Below are 15,598 nucleotides of genomic sequence, written 5' to 3' on the forward strand. Positions count from 1 at the left end.
TCTTTTGGCATTAGAGTGGTAATTTCATGCAGGTTTTGCAGGGGGAGTGAGCCGTTGTAAGAGGCTGGAAGAGCCATGTGCCTTGGGGAATATTTGCCATGTGGGTATCATGGGGAGAAGGGATTCATGGATTTGGAAAAGTGCTCCTACTTCTGTAAAGGGACTTTATCTAGCCAGCTGTGACAATGCTCATTTCATAGATTTGCTGGCCCTAAAGTCTGAAACTTCTGCCTACCAGGAGTTTAGCCAGAGGTGGCAAAGGCAAAGATTTCCCCATGGAAGGCAGGTCTGCTTCATCTCATGCTTTTGGGTAAGACAGACACCTTTTAGAGTAGCCAGCTGACCAAAACACAGCATTATGTCCACACTGTCTCCTCAGCTCAATAGAAATCCATAAGCGTTATCACACCTCCATCTGTTCTTTTTCCTGAAGAGATATGGAAGAGCAGAAGACATTTAAGGTGCTCTTTTGCCTGAAGCACTCAATACAGAGACATTTTTGTCTCTGTTTGGATGCCTTCTATTTGGCATCCTGCATCTTGCAGGAGACAAGCAAAACCACTTGCAATGAATAACCAGTGCCTAGTACTAATTTTTTTCTTTTCTCTCTCCTTGTAGGGATCCTGTTTACTATGCTGGTATTTGGACCAGCCTGTGGATTTATATTGGGCTCCTTCTGTACCAAAATCTATGTGGATGCTGTCTTCATTGACACAAGTAAGGAGAAAATCAAATCAAATACACTAAAGTTGTGCCAGGAGGATGTTGATGCTCACAAGCAGGAAACTGCCTGTTGTTCCATCTTGAGTGCCTCCTGCATGTATGGGTGTCACTTTTAGAGGGGTTTTATGACTGGGATTCAAAAGTTTTCAGCTCTGTTCTGATAAACAGGTTTGTAGTCATTAAAAATTGTTCTCTTCCTTTGGTTTTTCTGCGGTGAGATGAGGTTCACCCAGCTCTTAGAGGACACCTTGAAATATCACTGTGGCAGGGCAGACAGCTACCCATGCACATAGTCATGCCAGGGGAGCTGTGTCCAGAGCACAGGATGAAATCTGGAGAGCTGCCACCCCAGAACCTGTGGGAACCATCCAGGTTCTGGTGGAGCTACACCAGTAAGACCCATGCCCAGCACCTTCTGCCAATGACCCTACTTCAGTCCCACAGTATTATTCCTTCTTCCTAAAGCTGTGCTAATTATTGCTCACCTTGACTGCACTTGGGTTAAATCAGATTGTTTGTAAATTGACTTTTTGTTCATTAAGACAAAAATCTGCAAATTCTTTTACTCGTACCTGCACTATGTGTTCTTTGCCATGAGAGGGCACTATGTAACAGGCAGTTCTCCACTGCTCCCTCAGCCCTCTGGCTGCAAACCTGATGCTTTTTTTTTCCCTCAGTTATTCAGATGCTTTTTCACAGCTCTGTCGAATCCTCCAGATCCTTCTGCATGGGTATTGTCCCCTTTGAGGGTGCATTTCAGCTCTGTGATATTGCAAATACATGATCACAGAACTCAGAACAGAATTGTGCAAATCTGAGAAAGAGCTTTTCTTTTCTGCCTTTTCTTGGTCTCACATAGACATGGCAGCTGAAGAAATCTAAATAATATCAAATGAAAAAGGAGTATCTTCTTTTGATGGCTGAGACTTTTGGCTGCAGTTTGATTCAAACACCACTGGCCCCTTTTCATTCCTTGGCTTTAACAAAGCCTCTTTTGGTTCTGTAGGCAGAGAAGCTTGTTTGAACCCTGTTAGATATTTGACCATTAAGTATAATTTACACTAAAATATGAGTGTACAGAAGAAAATATTTCCTCTCCCAGGAGGTGAAGTTGTGGAACTCTTCACCATGAAGTGTTAAAAATTTACAAATGGATTCAAAAACAATGGGACAAGTTTATAGAAGAAAAAATGAACATGATAAAATCTAGCTTATAAAGCCCCCGAGCCACAAATCACAAGAATAATATCAAGTATATGCTGACTTTATTCTTGTGGACTTTCTGGGCAGCTGCAGCTGGTTACCATCAGAGCAAGATGCTGGCCTAGCTAAAAAGTTAATTTGATGTCTTCTGGTAATTTTTAATACGAGACATTGCTCCGTATTTACACCTCAAAAAGCACCAGAAAAATATGGAGCCACAGAGGAGAGCAGTGGAGTGTTTATCACTGAGAACACAGAGAGGCTGTGGCTCAGCCACCTACAGGGTGGTTGTAGTGCTTTCCAGCTGCAGGTCCAGCTGGCATTGGCCATGGTCCATTGCTGCCATGCGAAGGCTGGGGCACACATGGCCTCTGTCTATTTTTGTATGGGAGCTTCCATGTTGCAGCTGGATCTGCTTTGCAGCTCAAGGTGGCACGAGGTTGAGCCTCATCCTGCTCCCTGTTTTGGGCAGGTGTGGGATGCCAGGGTATGCTGATGTACTGACCTCCATACAGGAGCTATTTTAGGAAGGGAATATGAAGAACACCTTGATTTACCTGGCTCTTCGCAGTGCTGTGTTCCCAAGATCGTGAAAAAAATGCACTTCAGGCAGGAGAAAATAATAGCAGAAGAATCCAGTCCCTCCACAACACTATTTTTCAAACTTTATCTGTATTTGAGAGCTACATGTTATTTTCCCTTAGGAGAAAAGAGTTTCCTTCTATCTCTGCTTGAGAGACAACTTGATTGCCTCACTTGAGACAGATTTTTCAGAGTGGCAGTAACCAGACAGACATCATGAACAGAGGAGCTTGTTATTCCAGCCACGTGGACCTGGGTCTCCCCCAGGAGTCAGCTCAGGCACTGGGCACCCTTGTGGCTGTGGCAGTGAGGCACAGCGAGTTGGGGACACAGCTTTTTGTGTGCTGCTGTTTATTTTTGTTCCCCTAAACTGACTCCAGACCCTTCTTTTGCCTTATCTCTGCTGAGTGATGGTCTACAGGATACTCTTGCCTTTTACTTTGCTTTTCTTCATTTTCTGATTAGTTCTCTACATTCCCGAGCCCATTTGATACAGCGGGTGAGTTTCTTTTTCAATATTTAGGGTTGTTTCACCCTCCACAGGTGCCCCTAATGCCCATCTAAATGCCCATCTGTCTTTTGCTGAAAAGGGCCGTGAATTCAAAGCTGGGAGAGCATTGACCTCCTGGGAAAAAGGATTAGACCAGGATGGAGATGCGACGTCCTTGTCTGCGCTCCTGGTGCTCTGTGCAGATCAGTAGGTGTGTCAGCTGTGTGTGCACAGGTGACACGCTGAGACAGGCATGTCCAAAACCTTGGTGCCAGCACAGGGGACACTGATGTGTGTATGGTATCTTCCTAGAGCTGGCAGAGCCAAGACACTGGAGAGAAGCTCTGATTACAGGGTGTTGCAGAAGCTGGATGTACCATCCAGATAGAAAAGGTGATAGGAGCTAAGGATCTCTTGGACCTGGAGGTCATTACACAGTGGTGGCTCACACAATACAGGTGTGGGGTGGACTGCAGGCCCCCACCTTGTGTCTTGTATCCCTTAACAGCCAACAAAGCCCCCAGCAACTGTCTTCCTACAGCATCGTCACACTGTTGTCTTCCCCTCCCCGTGGCCAAGCCACTGACCCATGTGTGCCCTCGCAGGTAAGCTGGACATAACCCCGGACGACCCTCGGTGGATCGGTGCGTGGTGGGGAGGCTTCCTGCTGTGTGGTGCCTTACTCTTCTTCTCGTCCCTGCCGATGTTCGGGTTCCCGCAGTCGCTGCCCCCGCGGCCGGAGCACGCCGGGGAGAGCGAGCAGGCCATGCTTCCCGAGCGGGAATACGAGAGGCCCAAGCCGAGCAACGGGGTCCTGCGGCACCCGCTGGATGGGGAGAGCAGCACGACCTGCTTCCAGCAGCTGCGAGGTGAGACACTGGCTCTCGTCCTGTTTTCCGTGGGGATCAGCGACAGGTTAACAGCTGGTTGGGTTTATAATTGGTCTCTGATATTTGGGCTGTCTACCTCTATCTCCGAAATTCCAAAAAAAATTTACTATCCTGAAATTTCAATCCCTCGCTTGTAATTATCTCTGGCATTGTCCTCATTTGAAAGAGAGACCTTGTTCCACTTGAAAGCTTTGTGGTTTGTTTTTTTTTAACTGCAAAGCTACAGAAATGCACGATAGTCCTGTGGAGTTGATAAAAAAATGAAGGGGAATACAGTTGCCAGAGCAATTTGTGATCTTCTCTCCAGTCTACTGTCCTGCTCCCCTCTGCCTCCTGAAGTGGAGAGTGAGCCAGCAAGGGCAATAAAAAGAAATTGGGAGCTCCCAGCATCTGATCTACAGATTAGTGCAATCCCAGATACAAAGCGATCAGTGCTGGGCATCACCACAGCTCTTAAACTGGAATGGGGAAGAGGTAGATATCAGCCCAGAATAGCAGCAATATGACAGGGCAGAGCATCACTTGTAGCAAATTAGAGAGAAAATCCCACATCATGTCCTGCAGTGATAGAAATGGAGCTGACTAATTAAAGTCAACTGAGGATCCAGCATTTCGTGGGAGAGTATGGGCAGATCTCCTTTCTGTAGGCTGCACTAGAAAATCCTTCATCTGAGAGGGTGGTTCCGTAGCGCTGGTGGCTGCTTCCCACTCCCTGTCGCTGTGGCAGAGCGGGTTTCATTACTGCCTGATGAGTTTAGATAAACTGGGAGTGAAATGAGGTACAGGTGGGAAGGAAGAAGAGACTTTGGGGAAAAAAAATATTTTCTAAACATAAAAATGCCTTGAATAGTTGATGTAGTTGTTCATTAATGGAAGGTCAAAGATGTGAAATTTTGACTTGTTGAGAAAATTCAAAAGAAAGGTAAAGGGATAAATTGTTTGAAACTTTGTCAGTAAAATTAATTTCTTCGTCCTTTCATCCTTGTTGCAAGGATTTTCTCTGTTTTGAGGAATGGGCTTTTCCCATGGTATGTCCATGTGGATAATTCTGTGTCTTTTGTTGTGTATACACCAGAGTGTCTGCTTCTGGCCACTGAGCTTTTGGAGTGGGCATTGGAAATTTTTGCAGGTGTTCATGTACAAGAAGGAAAGTATGACATATCCCTGCTGCATGGAGAGACAGCAGTTCAGCCTAAGGATGGTGCTGAGCATCTTGCACGCAGGGAGGCCATAGCGGGGTTCATTGAGCATCTGTTGCTCATTGAAGTAGAGAAATTAAGCTGCCACATCCATATGCTTCAAGTATTGATTACATCAGGAGGCACTACAGTCTTCCACATTAGTACTCTCGTTGCAGGTAACCCCATTTTGGATCTGTCAGTATTGGAGGAGTCTCTTTGTAGATGGACTTTGAAATATAATTTATATCACATCAAATAAGACAAGGAATGACCTTTTTAGTTATTCCTTTGAGGCTGTCACAGATGACACGGTGTTGGTAGCTGACACTTCCTTTTAAGTCCCTTGCCACTATTGTCACAGTTGGAATGTGGTCAAGAGTCGTGTTCCTAAAGTGCCTGCCTGGAAATGTTCAGACACCTTCCATAAGGGAAGGCAAACACACCTCATCATTCCTGATGAATGGTGTTTCAGGTGATGGTTTAATCTTTCTGTGGATATACATTATTTTGCTAGCACATGAAATATCTATATGCATTCCTGTGTGGCAGGACCTAATATCCCTCATCTATTTGTCAATTGCATGTATTTTCCTTTGGGGAAAGTTAGACTGTTTAGTCTTTTTCCTAGGATAAGAAGGACTCTTATTTATATACAGAGGCTAAAAATATGTTTGTGCATGCATAGTCATGTCTTCTGTCCTAATATGGGCCTTGGGCTTTACATGAATTTGGGATGCTGATCATAGAATCACAAAATGACATGAGTTGGAAGGGATCTTAAAGATCATCTAGTTCCAACCCCACTGCCATGGGCAGGGACACCTTTCACTAGACCAGGTTGCTCAGAGCTACATCCAACCTGACCTGGAACACTTCCAGGGATGGGACATCCAGAGCTTCTCTGGGCAACAGCAGAGGATTTACCTGTGCGTGGGTTTGGGGGTGGAGATGCTCATTGGGGTTAGTATGGCCATAACTGACTTCATTTCTATCAAGCATTGTGTCTGTAGCTTGTCCTGGGTGGGGCTGTGCCTGCTGTAAGTCTGTGTCTGAATGGAGGTGTGGATTGTCCATCTCTTGGGCAAGTGTGGGGAGGAAGAGTTGTTTCTCTGGACTGATTGTGTGAATACCCCTTGTATCAACAAAGCATCCTTAGGGGTTTAGAGGCTGCATCTCCTTTTGGGCTATTGAAGGGGTTTTATTGCTTTTTTTCCATATTTTTTCCAAGCCTTGCAGTGACTGCCACAAGAGGGAGGACATGGTAGGAGAGGGAGCAGGGTGGTGTCAGCTGGGGACATGCTCCGAGCCGGGTCACGGCTGTCAGCCAGTGACACGGCACGGCTGGCACGTGGGAGGATGCTCGAGACACTACAAGATCTGCTGAAAGTCAGTGAGATGCAGGGCTGGCTGAGATTCCTTGGCTTTCTCTAGCCTTAGCACGCAGAAAACTCTAGGACTTATATAAAAAGAACTCTCTGAAAGTATCGATCTTTTACATCTCTCTCAAGGTCTAAGCAGGAGGGAGGGCCCAGCTTTGGGGGAAGCCATAGCATCTCTTCCTGTGGGGTATTTTCATGCCAGGGAAAGTAGCATCCTTAAGAGGAGCTTCAAACTTGAAAGAAAAGTGGTGCCTTTGAACAGCACGAGGTGAAGAGGCAATCAAAGGCAGTGGAGGCGGCGGGGGGCTGCCACGGCTGCTCTGCACAGGGGCTCTGCAGCTTGGGCAGGAAAGCTTTGGGACGGTCCTGGGAGCTGCTTCCTGTTGTTGAATTGGCATGTGAATGCTGCACTGCTTTTCCTGACTAGTATTTCAGTTAAGCAAAGCAAATCCATTTGGGAACTCAGTGAAGTGAAGGATTAATAGCAGGGAAAGGATGGATAAATGCTGCCATTGCTCTCTGCTCTTGCCTGGCAGCCTGGAAGGGTTGTTCCAGCCCCAGACTCTTTGTGTGGTCTGTGAAAGCACTTCAGGCATGGGCTCTGGTAGTCCTTGCTCTCCTGGGGGCCACAGCTTTGCTTTCCTACCTCTGGTCTGCCTTGGGGACCTCTCTGCTGTTTGGGGTCGGAGACGATGCTCGGTGTCAGGGCACCTGTGCCCTCTGCTTGTGTAAGTCCAACATCTGCCCTCTTACTCGGTGTTAACATGCTGCCTCTAACCCACCACCTGCTCTACAACGTGCTTGGAAATATTTTGTTAAAATCCTTTCTTTTCGTACAGAAATGTCACATCTACTGAATTGACCGTTCAGTTCTGATGACATTTGATTTCAGAATGCTTCCTTGGCTTGGTCTTTAACACCCCTGAAATGTTCTACTCTAAATACATTTTGTTTTGCAATTATTTAAACCAGAAATTTGTTACATTCTGCCTGTCTGTCTAGCAAGAGAGATTAAAACCCTAAAAGGATTGAAATTGATATGGAATACTTCAGGTTTCAAGAGAGAAGCTCATTCACAAGGAATTAAAAGAAAGCTCACTGTGGAATTAAATGCATTTCAAAACTGCAGATTCCCTAGATTTGGAAACATTTTGGTTTCTCTTCAGCTTCGTTTTGAAGAGTGTAGGAGAGCTGGGATGTACAGCTGACAGCTGTCTTGTCTTCTGTTCAGTTCCTTCCTGCTCTGTGTACCAAGCTGCTGAATACCTAGGGAGGGAGCTGCTCTGAATCCAGGTTTTCTCTCCCAAAAAGTGCTCTCTGGGAGCAGACATGTAGTGCTGAGCCAGAGGCTCCCAGCTGCGCATGGAGGGCCTGGGCCATGGAGAGCCTGTAGTCCTCTGTGAGAGTTCATAGTACTGGGTGGGATAAAGGGTAACAGGAGCAGTTTAAACTTGTGACTAATGAGTGATAGCGGCAACCTTTTGGAAAGAACTCCCTCTGTACCTTCCTGCAGTGATGAGTCTTTGGCCCAGATCTCGGCAGGTACCAAGATTTTAATGCCTTCTTGGATTTGGGTCTTGTCCCTCTACCAACATCTAAAAAGCTTGCTGAGAAATCCAAGGCCTAGGTGAGAGGGTGGTGGGTGATCATAAAACACATCAGGTCCCATCAGTCTCCGCGTTTCCTTTGGCTTGCTTTTCATGAGGCATTGTTGTCTGGTTCTTCTGGGCTCTTTCCAAGCCAGTGTCCTTGTTTTCAGCACCTTTGATTAATTCAGAAAGGCCTTCAGCCTGCACGCCTTGGGACCAAAGGCATGTCTCTGAAAAGATACCATGCCTTGCCATGACCTTTGTGTCTCAGGTGAGGCAGGTTTATGTCCTCCTCTGAAGTGGAGCAAAGGTGGTTGCTGGAGGCAGGTTGATGGACTATAAGGATCTGCTTTCCAGGGTTACTGCTGCTTCAAGCTTGCATCTTGTCAGGAAAGCTTTTTGACATAGGTGTCATCCTTTTCCTTCATATGCTTCATGATAATTTTGCCTAGGCCACATGGACTTCAGCATGTCAAACTGACCTGAGATACTTTCAGCACCTCTTGCCTTACTCAATCTTCTCTTCTACAGGAGCTACCTCTTTCCAGAATGTATTTTTGTCTTGTTGCCTATGCTATTTTGCTTCATCCCTTTTCCTCAAGTCAGGTGGAGATTTTGCCTTTTGTTTTGTATTCAGACCTGAGGCTTGCTGTTGACATTGGTAGTAGAAAGTTGTATTTTGGCTCAATGCTGCATTTTGCCATTCTGTCACCGCACTGTCCTATGTGGACTGGGCTGTAAACCTCTCTCTAATTTATTACTTTGCTTTCTGTGTTCCTCATCTTTACTGCAAATTGAAAACACGTCTCTGTAGGGTGCTCCAACCAGAAACAGGGGCCTTGGTGATTGTAATGTTCCAAACAATTCATTTCAAGCACCAACGTGATGATTATAGTTTGTCGTTTCTGGAGAGTAGTTAAACCTCATGTAATGAGGTTGCCAATTATCCCCGGTACTCCCCGATGTGCAGTGACAAATCAGAGCTACTTGGTGCACATAAGTGTGTGTGTTTGTCAAGCCCGTGGCCTGTCACCCACAGCAGCCCCACTGTGGGAGACAGGGAGGATGCTTGATGCCTTGGCATGGGTGTTGAGTGTTAAAAGGTGGGATTGGTGGGGGTGTTGCAGAGCTTTGGGATGTCTGCCTGGGTCCCTTCCAATCTGTGGATGATCCTATGACCGATGCCACACGTGAACGGTCTGAAGAGTTGGGGTTAAAGTACTTCAGCAGTAAAAAGAGGTGTCATGTTCTTTTCAGTGTATCTTGCAGTGCCAGTAAGAATTGCTTTTCTGCCATCATTTCTGGAGCGTATCAGGTGCATTAAGATAAGGATGTTAAATGAGCTGGTCCTTCCAAGAGTGGGAGGGTGAGTCTACCTGTGCCTTGTCGGCACAGTTTTTGCATTCTCCAAGTAGATTTTTGAGACTCTTTTGGCTCCAAAAGACCTTTCCTCCTCGCTGGAGCTGATCCCAGAAGATGTCCTTCAAATGTTTATCATGACTTCTACTGGGATCGGCTCCAGTGAGGAAGTGACATCCTTAGCTGTTGTGTTCCCCAGGGCTTCACTGTCCCCCATCAGACATTTTCCATTCCCCCTCTATACCCAGCACCATATGCCAGGCAGCTGAAATTGTGTCACTCTAGTCTATTGAGAGATTTTTAAACTTCACTGCTGACTTTTAATCTTGTTCCCAGAGGTATTTCACCCCAAGAACTGAGACAGATAAGGCAGCAGCAGGTGTCAAATGATTGATCTTAACAAATGACAGCGGCAAGATGAAAGTATATTCATTTTTATGGGGAGCCTCCTGTCATTTCCCTTAGAAGATGAAAGGGAATGAGCTGGCCCTGGCTGAGGAGATGGTGGAGGCTGCCAGGCATTGTTTGAGTTGTCTGTGCACTGGGTTTTGTGTTACACCTACCTGCTGGTACAGAGACCTGTTGCAGTAGACAGTGATCAAACAGGCAGTGGAGGCAGGTTCTGTCCCAGAAAACTCACAGGGAGGAGATGCAATGATCATGGAATCATAGAATCACAGAATGTTTTGGGTTGGAAGAGACCTTAAAGGTCATCTCATTGCAGCCCCTCTGCCATGGGCAGGAACACCTTCCACTAGACCAGGTTGCTCAAAACCCTGTCCCACCTGGCTTTGAACACTTCCAGAGGGATCCACAGCATCTCTGAGCAACCTGTTCCGGTGTCTCACCACCCTCACAGTAAAGAATTTCTTCCTTATACCTAATCAAATTCCTCCCTCTTTCAGTTTAAAGCCATTACTCCTTGTCCTATCACTACATGCCCTTGTCAAAAGTCCCTCTCCAGCTCTCTTGTAGCCCCTTTAGGTGATGAAGTGATGTGACTCGTAGCCCAGCACTGCCAGGCAAGGCAGTCACAAGGGGCTCCTCTCTTGTGTGAGACGGTGCAATAACTCTGCAAAATTTTCGCTGTCCACCCCAAGCACAGAAGATGGATTTTGACCTTGGTACTGCATGATGGCTGGGTACCAGCCTTGCCAACTTCAGAAATAAATGTGCGTGATCTTTAACTCCCTCCTGCAAAAGGCAGGCTGTCATCACTATTATTTGGTGGATAAAGTTAGAAGTAGACCTTTGTGTCTTTGGAGTTGAATTGGCACAAAGCTACATCTTGAGGAATCCATTAATCTTGAACAAGCTGAACTCCAGAGGCACAACAGGCATTAATACCTTAAATATGGCTTTTCAAGCTCAGCACTGCCAAGTCTACCTTTGCATTTTCTATCTTTTTCCTGGCAAGAAGGGAAAATTCTGTAGGTGGCCACCAAAGAACTGAAGGAGGCAGCAGGTGGCTTCTGAAATTTATCCATGTCTGAATTCCCCCATCCCCATTCCTCCCACAGAGTATTTTTTCCTTCCTCCCCCTACCCCCCTGGTTCTACTAAAAATTGCTATGCCTCTTGTACCTTCATTATGTTCAGCAAATCCTCAGGAAGCAAGAATTTTATACAGCATGGAAAAACATTTGTGATATAAAGAGACCAGAAACTGTGGAGTGGCCCCTTCCAAAAATATTAGATCTAACCTAATTATAACCCTTTTTTCCCCTTTCCCCAAGAAAGAACCAAGGGCACCCAAACAGAGCCTTGACAGTGAGCTGTGCATTGTCTTGCTGAGGCCAATGCAAAAAAAGCCCTAAGGGAAAACAGAAGCCAACACCAGAGAAATGTCATCTGCCAAACCCTGGTACACCATGGGGGATGTGGGGGATGGATTTTCAAAATGCAAATAGAGGTCCGTTGAGGCCTCACTACACTTCAGCAAGGTAATTTTCAAACTTAATGATTTTCACATTTAATTCAGGAAGAAATTAGTCATCAGGTATGGAGACAAAGCAAGGCTCTCTCCTGTACTGGGATCCTCTCCTCTTCAAGCTGTGTTATCTTGACAATAATTAAAATGTTCGCTGAAGTAGAAAATGTGCGATCTGATTCATTAGCCTGATTTCCCTTTGTAAGGTAACTCATGTTTGCTTATCAGAAATTGAGACAGGCTTGGAGGAGAGAGGACTCTGGACGCTAATGATTTGGGAGGGGGTAGCCAAGGGATCATGAGACCAAAGCCACGTGTGTGTTCATCCTACACAGTGAACAGCTCAGCATGTCCTCTTCCCTCTCAGGTGTCCTTCTTGGGGCTGTCCTGTGCAGGGCCAGGAGTTGGACTTCAGTGATCCTTGTGGATCCCTTGCAACTCAGAATATTCCATGATAGCAACAGGTTACTTCCTTTTTCACCATTCTGATATCTGAATCTTTAGATGTCACTGTTTGGGTGTTTCCTTTTGTTCTGGTGTTGCCACATTTTAACCAGCTTGTCTGTGCAGACAGTAAATTCCTCCTGGTTTGAAGTGAGTTTGCCCTTCAGGAGAGCAGAAAGGCACCTCCAGCACCTCAAGGAAAGTCTACACAAACACATCTCTCCCTTTTTCCTCTCTTCTAGTGATCCCCAAAGTAACTAGGCACTTGCTCTCCAATCCCGTCTTCACCTGTATCATCCTGGCAGCCTGCATGGAGATCGCGGTGGTGGCCGGATTCGCCGCCTTCCTTGGAAAGTACTTGGAGCAGCAGTTCAACCTCACCACCTCATCTGCCAACCAGCTCCTGGGTGAGTAACCACAGGGGCCACCAAATCTCCAGCATCCAAAGGTATTTAAAAGTGTTCAGCATGGCTGGTAACTGCACCAAGTTTCTCTGGTTAGGCTGCCCAAAAAGTGACTTTTCTGACATCTAGAAATGTGTCCGTGAGCGGGGAGGGTGGGATCCAGCTGTGCCGTGGCTACAGAGCACAGAGTAGACCTCCAGCATCCTTCCTTCATGACTGTGCTCTCCACTGCATCCTGCTGCCATTGCTTCCCCTGCAGCCACGCCCATCGTGTCGGAAGTGGTATGGGACAGACAGGATATGAAAGTCTCTGATAGCCTTGAATACAGCAGAATTGAACCATTTGGTTGCCCAAGGCTACTCTCTGACTGAGCAGCCCATTGCTTGTTCAGGTACGCCAGAGTTCTCCATCCCACCTCCATTTGAGTTAGGAAGCCCATTTTCTCCTGTTAGTCACACCTTTCCCCTTGGCCTGGAAATAATGGGATTGCCATCAGCAGTTAAAGAACCTGAGCTAGTGAAGCTTAGTTGTCTTTCAAATGCCCCTTTTCTCTGACCATTCCATGCTGCTGTAGTTTCCCATTTATATATTTCTCAATGTTCATTTGTTCCCTGTCAGGACACTGATGGCAGAATCTTCATTTATTTGCGGCTGCTGCTCATTCCTTAGTAGGCCCAGCCATTTATTTATGACAGCCCTTCTCTCAGCAGCACCCAATTAAGATATCTGCAAGTTGATCTTGGATGATCTGCAACCATAGCTCGCCAGATGGGCAGCTGGCAGTGATCTGTCAAAAACTGGGACATCAGGAAATGGGTGGATCTTAATATCAAAATAAGGAGTTTGCAAGCTGCTCTCCTGACAGTTATTTATTTTCCTATTAAACTCATCAATGTTTTCTGGTTTTGGCCTGGTTTTCCAAAAGAAACAATCCCCTGCAGTCAGCCTTGCCTCCCCCAGCAACACCGGAACTTGCTAGTGAATTTTAATATGCTTTGACAGAAGGCCAGAGGTCTCAAAGATGTTAGGGTCTTCCATCTTTTCTGAAAATTAAAGGCTTGGCAAAGGAAAGCAACTTCACTGTTGATCCACTGGGAGAAGGAAAAAAGCTGTTTGGTGGGAGTTGCCTGGGCAGTCAACATGTGAGTACAGCTGGGTGGGCAGCAAAGAAGGGATCACCCGGGAACCAGAGCACGTACTGCTTCTGACCTGACAGTGGGAAAGGAGACTTTGATACCTCTGTGTTTCTCACAGTAACTTAATTAAAAAAAGTTGTTACCACATTCCCCACGTGACATCTAGGGGAGTCCAGAAATGCCAGGATTGGGATGCTCTTCTAAGCTTAGTCTAGGTAGGTGAGATCTAGAGTATCACTGGCAGCAAAGGTATAAAAGTGAATGCAAATAAACGTAGTATGATAATGCCTCTCTGTGTCTGGAAACAGAGTTGCTTCTGGCAGTGATTTCGCATCTTACAGTTTAAAATTCTTTAAGGGAGACTTCATATTTTCAAATGCAACTCTTGCCTAGTCTCTGAAGTTCAGACTGCTGTGAATTATACCAAGCAGGGCTCATCCAAAGCTGCTAGACAGCTTGGAAGATTCTTTATTTTTCTGCCAACTGTTGCAGGAAGAATTGGAGATGCTGTTGGTTAGGTTAGGTTGGGCCAATCTCAGCAAGTTTGGCATTTCCCTCCAATATGGATGAGAACTGGAAGAAGGTCCTGGTCCTTCTGTTCAAAGCAGCATACCCATTTTTATCCATTCCTTCTTTTTTGGGCAAGCCCAGCTTGGTGCTACTCCAGCAGTTGGTCATTGCAAGGTTTCCCCATGCACAGATCTCACTGCTGGAGAGTAAAACCCTGTCATAGTGTAGTTCACTGAGCCTTACTCATTCTTCTTGCTAACTGATTTTTCCTCTTGCAGGGATGACAGCAATCCCATGTGCGTGTCTGGGCATATTCCTGGGTGGCCTCTTGGTGAAGAAGCTCAGCCTGTCTGCTCTGGGAGCCATCAGGATGGCCATGCTGGTGAACCTGGTGTCCACAGCTTGCTACGTGTCTTTCCTGTTCCTGGGATGTGACACAGGGCCTGTGGCAGGGGTTACTGTTCCCTATGGAAACAAGTGAGTCCCCAGACAGTTTCAAGGTCTCACAGAGCTTTACCAACATAAATCCATGTTATTGTCCTCGACAGGCAGTGCTGACCCTCAGACAACCACAGAGCAAGCATGCAGAAGGCAGTGTGATATAGGGCTCTTACTTAGGAATGTTTCCATGCCACTCATTTCTGTGAGAGTTGAGTACCTGCAGCTGACAACAGAGTTTTACTACAATCGATCAAACTGAATCAAAAGGCACCAGACCTGCTTCTGTGCCCTTGGCCACCTGTGTAGCACTTGGTCCATCACACCCTCTGGTTTCCACTGCCAGTGAGGGACATGCACTGCTTTGTACATTGATTTAAATGCCTGAGGGGAATTTGTAGAATCAGTTTTTGGATGCCTGGAAATACAGATATGGTGAAGAGAGACTGTTTGTGGCTCTAGGTCTATTTTTATGTGAGAAATGAGGCCCATGGTGTCCTGTAGCACTCACAGGATTTGGAGACAGTTATTCTGTGTTTTCTTTTCGAGTGCTCCTCAGTATGCAGTGGCGACTCTTTAGAAGATGAAAACTTCAGCCTCTCAGCTCCTCACAGTATTATAGAAAAATACAGAGCAACCTCTAGATCATCTCTTTGGGCTTCCTTGGGGCTTCTTGTTGGGGTAACAAGGCAGCTGAAGCCTTGCATTAGATTCCCTGTTGCAGAGGGATAGTGGCCATGGCATTTCAGTCCCCAGGGAGAGGCTATAGCCTGGATTTCTTAAAGCTGGAACCCAGCTAGCCTGCCCACTGCTTTTTTGTAGTGTGTTAACTCTACCTCTCAAAGCCATTTTTGTGAGGCAGTGACTGGAAAAGCTGGCTGATATCATCACACTGTCCATTAATTTCTCTTTCTGCTTCTCTTACAGCTCAACTCCAACCTCATCTCTGGACCCATATTCCCCCTGCAATAACAACTGTGAATGCCAAACTGATTCCTTCACTCCAGTCTGTGGGGCAGACGGGGTCACATACTTATCTGCCTGCTTTGCTGGCTGCAGCAGCACGGTGAGTGGGCTTTCCTCGGGACCTCTCGCCTGTAGGAACAATTCTGAGAGCTCAAGTGAGTGAGGTTAGCGCGTATCTGGTAGAGTAGCTCACCCACAGCCAGCAGTGGTTGCACCCCCAAAAGCTGACCTCACACCTCAGGTGGGCATGAGCCCTTGTCGTTTTTCACTCTATTGCATAAATGCCCACTCTCTCTGGCAGCAGTCTGCCAGGGTTACCCATGGAGCAGGATGGGATTTCACATCCTTCTCCTTCTCCTCTGGTCTTTCTCCTC

General features: G+C 46.4%; 1 protein-coding gene across 1 annotated transcript in view; it reads left to right on the forward strand.

The window, feature by feature from the left end:
• The window catches only part of SLCO3A1 (solute carrier organic anion transporter family member 3A1), a 131,760-nt gene that overhangs the window by 103,503 nt on the left and 12,659 nt on the right, over positions 1-15,598 (forward strand). Inside the window, exons 3-7 of the mRNA XM_027719878.2 lie at positions 619-717; positions 3,604-3,867; positions 12,012-12,176; positions 14,099-14,297; positions 15,186-15,324. Coding sequence (XP_027575679.1) covers positions 619-717; positions 3,604-3,867; positions 12,012-12,176; positions 14,099-14,297; positions 15,186-15,324 — 866 coding nt within the window. The remainder of the gene's footprint in view (positions 1-618; positions 718-3,603; positions 3,868-12,011; positions 12,177-14,098; positions 14,298-15,185; positions 15,325-15,598) is intronic.

Source organism: Pipra filicauda, unplaced genomic scaffold (genome assembly GCF_003945595.2).
Source record: "Pipra filicauda isolate LSUMZ 115617 unplaced genomic scaffold, ASM394559v2 scaffold44_size3831614_pilon, whole genome shotgun sequence".
NCBI lineage: Eukaryota > Metazoa > Chordata > Aves > Passeriformes > Pipridae > Pipra > Pipra filicauda.